General features: G+C 39.2%; 1 protein-coding gene across 1 annotated transcript in view; it reads right to left on the minus strand.

Annotated features, from left to right (window-relative positions):
* Window positions 1–299: 299 nt before the first annotated feature.
* The window catches only part of LOC137996496 (rho guanine nucleotide exchange factor TIAM1-like), a 41061-nt gene continuing 36194 nt past the window's right edge, over window positions 300–5166 (minus strand). Inside the window, exons 24-27 of the mRNA XM_068841934.1 lie at window positions 4013–4077; window positions 3794–3887; window positions 3231–3315; window positions 300–2267 (exon numbers count right to left, since the gene is read on the minus strand). Coding sequence (XP_068698035.1) covers window positions 1868–2267; window positions 3231–3315; window positions 3794–3887; window positions 4013–4077 — 644 coding nt within the window. The 3' untranslated portion in view covers window positions 300–1867. The remainder of the gene's footprint in view (window positions 2268–3230; window positions 3316–3793; window positions 3888–4012; window positions 4078–5166) is intronic.

Genomic DNA, 5166 nt, shown 5'->3' on the forward strand with positions numbered 1-5166 from the left:
ATTTTGTCCGAGAGGAAAGTTTCTCAACCCTTTTGGCGCTTATTGTAGGTAGAAAAGGATTCAACCCGACTGAGACCGGATTTCACCTACAACATCTGCATCTTTGAAGATCTTCTTTCAGGAAGCCCTCTGAGTTGAAAACGTAAGCTACACGGCTAGTGTTTCGCAGAAATGAACGTGGGAGTGGGCGGCTGGTGTGTACGGACAATTTGGAAAAGGGTAAAGTGCACTCAAGACACTAGAATCGCTCTTGGCGCTTCTCTGTGTTCTCCAAACTCCCTGCGAGCATCATAACTAGATAGAAGCGCGCAAAACTGATTTAATTGTTATGAGATGCAGTTAAAGTGGCCAAATCAAATTCAAGAAAAGTAATAATTTAATGAAAAAATATACACAACAGAAGAATTTGACCTTTCTGTTACTCCAAAATAAACTATATCTTTTTATATAAACTTGCTCAAGTATCAATAAAACTGAAAATACTGTTCAACGGAAGGACAGAAGCGGTAATTATTTGTCTTACTTCGAAAAGAGATGAGATTGTTTCTGTTTCATTTCAAAAACTGTATAATTTTATGGAAGCAATAACAAGTGTACTTTCAAGATTGTTTCAGCTGTTACAATCACTATCGTCAGTCAGGAAATGGTACATGATTGAATTTGAAACAAAGCAACCCACCGATAAGTGAATAATCTCCTTGTACAAAATTCACTAATACTGATTTGGTGCGATGATCGACTAATCAAGGAAAAGTACCTAAACCTTAAAAGAAACAAGAACATTCCCTCCTTTTTTCAAATTCTTTCGAACACAACCCACTGTATTTGATGAGAGCCTCCTAAGCAATGGGCAGAAAGAAAGGAAAATTCTTCAACAAACTACAACGAACACTGACGGCGCTCGTAACCACACCTGCCGGATTAAATTAACGCAAACACCTTAAACAAAAAAATTCTGCTGACAAACGACGAAACACCTTGCTATAAAGCAGCAAAGTCAGTTGGGATACCGACAGGACAAGCCAACTTGATCTAAACGGCAACGTATTATGCTACGGAAAAAATCAACCGGAAAAAAAAGCAAGCTGGCACGGTGCGCGCTAAAATGTCTTAGCTGCAAGCCGCCAAAACCGAGTTGAGATCTTATCATATCAATGTAAAGCAGCTTTCAAAAGACTCGTCAATGCCTGATGTACAAGCCGAAGGGGACTAGGTACGAGTTTGTAAAAAGCCAGAAAGAGCACACCTAGATTTACAAAATCCCCAAGTTTGGTGTTAAAATCGGGCTAGTTTTGACTGAGATACATCCATTTAAATAAGTCAAAATTACAAAGAAATGTTTGGTCATCCGAACGCAGCGTCCGGATGGCCGTACATTTCTTTGTAAATTTTGACGTTTTTAAATGGCTGTATCTCGCTTAATATTGGGTCTATTATTAACACCAAACTTAGGGATTTTGTAAAGGTTGGAGTGCACTTTCTGACTATGTGGATCCATAGTTGCTAATCTCATAATCTGCAGACTCGTACCTTGTCCCCCTCGTCTTGAAATAAGGCAAAGATCTCTACAAATTCCTGTACATCTAAACCTACTGTAGGTTAGGTTTGCGCAATCAACCTCATGAATGGAAAACAGGTCACCCTTCTGGTAACATGGCCCAGTTTTCACATACATTTAAACAAAATAGCCCTACGCAAAAAGACACACTAAAAGCCAAGGTAAATCCAGTCTTCTAACTTCGTCTTTGGATACTAAAAGTCACAATAAAACTGAAGCACATGCTGAAGCACGTTACTGAAGACTTAAATACCGTGCCACTTTCTTTGTCACTCTCTTCTTTCTCCTTCATTCTTGTATTTCGGTTTTTTATATCATGGAAATTTGATTTTCCACGCCTTGGGGGGATACTGCGGTCTTGTTCCTCTTGAGGCTGAGCCTTCTTTCTCGTATCGTACCGCTTCCGACGGACTCTGTATTCCCGTTACTGCCCACCGAGCTACAAGAGACGTTACTTTCGAGCGAAGTTCTTCGTTTCAATGGCCCTTCGTGGTCGTCGCTGAACGATCGTCGGAACATGCCGCTGGCCTCGTTATTCACTCGTAATAGAGGTCCTGGGTCCGAGGAATTCAGCCGAACTTCTGGGAGGCTGCGTCTGAAGCTTGGCGATCTGGACCCTGAAGTCGCTGATAAATTCGTACCAGCTTTCATACTCTTTTTTATAGCATCTTTGATATGTTTTACCATGTCTCGTTTTTCTTCGTCAGTTCTGAAAACAATAATAATAATTAATTTTCAGAACGTTGAGATTCACATTGTAACTCTAATAGAGCATATTCGTATTCTCAGTACTGAAATGGACCTAGCTTGCAATGGAGGCTAATGCGGGGAAATATTTTCAAATGCAAATAATTTTTAATATATTCCCCCGCATTAGCCTTCACTGCAAGCTACAATCATGGACATTTCAATTGGCAAATGAAGACCACCCCTTCCCCCAATTTCAATAATGAAAAAATGGTGGACTTCAACTTGCGCGCGCATTCATCATTGGTTTTGGGGGAAGGGGGTAACGATTTTTCATCTTATTTTGTCCAAGATTGTAGTTTCAGTCTAATCACTTTCTAGCAACAAAAACTGGGATTACTAACTTTGTTTTCCACATAAAAGAATTTAAAGGCAAGAGAGCGTGTTTTTACATGGTTCTCCTGTTGCTATGGTTAACTAAACGTCACAATATTGGACGCATTTTGTTACCCAATAATTGCTGTTTCATATGGTATCATAATATAGCTGTTTGGTGATACAGTGTGGTAGAGTCAATCCTGTGAAAGGATTCCCTTTGTTAATCCCCCGAAAAGGGGCTCAATCGCTTTGCAGTGCTTCTTACAGAAACAGGGAAGGGTTGGAATTAAATTACTTTATTTAAGTGTCAATAAATTTAGCACTAAAGCGTTAATTGGGGACAGCAATGAAATTAACTCAAATCAAATCAACTATTGGCTTTTGTGGAGAGGGGAAAATCGGAGTATCCAGCGAAAGACCTCTCAGAGCGGAGAAGAGAACCAACAAACTCAACCCACAGATGACGCCGGCTGGGAATCGAACCCGGGTCACACTGGTGGGAGGTGAGTGCTCTCACCACTGCGCCACCACTGCTCCCCAAACAAAACAAATAACCTGCCATAAAGCACAGTTGCAAGTAAACATAAAAATCACAAAGACATCTTACTTGTTGGCAAATAGGTAGTTACATTCCTGTCTCCCAGTCTCCATTGTATCACTGACATTTACCAGTTCCCATGAATGAAGTGTTTCTGTTTGAAGAACAAACTTATTTAATATTATAATTTGATATCGAATTATAACCACTCGGGGCAAAAAAATCGACATGATCACACAAAAGCTACATCTAGCAAATATGGGGCTAAATTTAACTCTTAGCTATGACTTGACTGATCAAAATGCAAGCGGTTTCTGGTATTGCTGGGTATGCAGTCGAGTCAATTCGAAAGTTTGTTTTTAACGTGTATTGCGCCTTTTTCAAGTGTTTTTAGAGGCTAAGTAATTAAGTGTAATACACACTACAAACTTCAGTATATGTGTAAAAGGAAAAGCGTAAAAAACGGTTAGTGTTTGAGAAGAGCAGTAGAGGAATGAGGAATGCAAGACACCTGGGTGAGGCGGACGAGCGATTGAAAGCTAGCTGGTGTACTTAGTGAGGAATTGAAACATTATGTAACAACAAATGTTGTTGTTGTTTTTAAGTTTGGGAGAACAGGGTCAAAAACTTACCATCAGTCAACCAGCAGTAATCTCGAATGACGACTGACGATGCGGGGATAACTGTTTTGAACTTGATTTCATCCACAGACTTAACTGGAGTGGACTGCGAAAAATCAATGAAAAGTTAAGAAAGAAAAAATACGATGTGCTCTGAGAAAATAACAAACAATGCACCACTGGCAAAGTACACAACTAAAAAATGAAGTATGAAAGGCTCTGTAAACTCACTCTTTCTTTATCCTTCTTTTTCTGTTTACGTTCCACGTGAAGAAGGATAATAGCTTTTTCAAATACTAACAAACAAAAAAGGAAAAAAATAAACAAACGTAAACGCCATCAATGTAGGCCCAATTTACATAAAGCAATAGACCATTTTACAGTTTAATCAGGAAAAACCTATTTCGGATCCACTTTCAACACACTAATTTACATATGCGATTTCATAAAACTTATCAATTCCAAGAGTAAGTGGAATTTGCGCGTTGCTACATGAAGTATGTAGCAATTCAAAATTTTATACAGCCATCAACTGACGAAGTCATTGGTCAAAACAAGTTTTAAATCGCATATGTAAATAAGTGTGTTGAAAGAACATCCAAAACCGCTTTTTCCTGATTGAAGTGACGTTAAGTAATACTTTCTTGGCTTCCATTTCACAGAAGCTTTTTACAGATGTGTGCTTACTTACCTGGCCAATGAAGGAAAGTGAGGGTAGAGTTGTCAACCTCACTGCTTTTCTTATGTAAATTCCAACTAATTAGCACGAGAACGAAATCATTAATATGAGAAAAGCAGGGAGGTTTGTATCATAACGAGGTCAATTCCAGCCTTACTTTCATTTAAAGGCCAGCCGAGCATGTAGCGGAGCTACTGAAATTTAAATTGACCAATCAGAATTCAGCGAGCGGAAAAAACTGTGCTATCCGACGTCACGTCAAGTGTTCGCAATTAACTGGGCCAGAAAACCATTTAAAAGATTTTGTGACAACTTTTTTGTCAACAAACTGTTGTGCTTTTTCTAACTATTTTAAGACGAATTTAGTCTAATAAAGTGTAAGAGGACGTCAAAACTGTATTGATATAATGTATTTATTTGTGTTAACTTCGCGAAAATATGAACCGTTACCGTTGAAAGGGAAAATGATTGACAGGATAGCACAATTTTGACTGCCATGCGCACTGCGGGCGCGGGTTCCGTATGCACGGTGGTAACAAAGCACATAACTGTACAAAGGAATAAAGGAATGAAGGAAAGGTGCATGTTGTGATGATGACTTAGGGAACAGAAAACAGAAATGAAGCTGCCGCTAACAGGAGTCGACCATGCAACCTTTGGATGCTTTACCACGGAGAAATAAAAGGCCATTAAAATAGGGTGATGG

The sequence above is a fragment of the Montipora foliosa genome, chromosome 3 (assembly GCF_036669935.1).
Source record: "Montipora foliosa isolate CH-2021 chromosome 3, ASM3666993v2, whole genome shotgun sequence".
NCBI lineage: Eukaryota > Metazoa > Cnidaria > Anthozoa > Scleractinia > Acroporidae > Montipora > Montipora foliosa.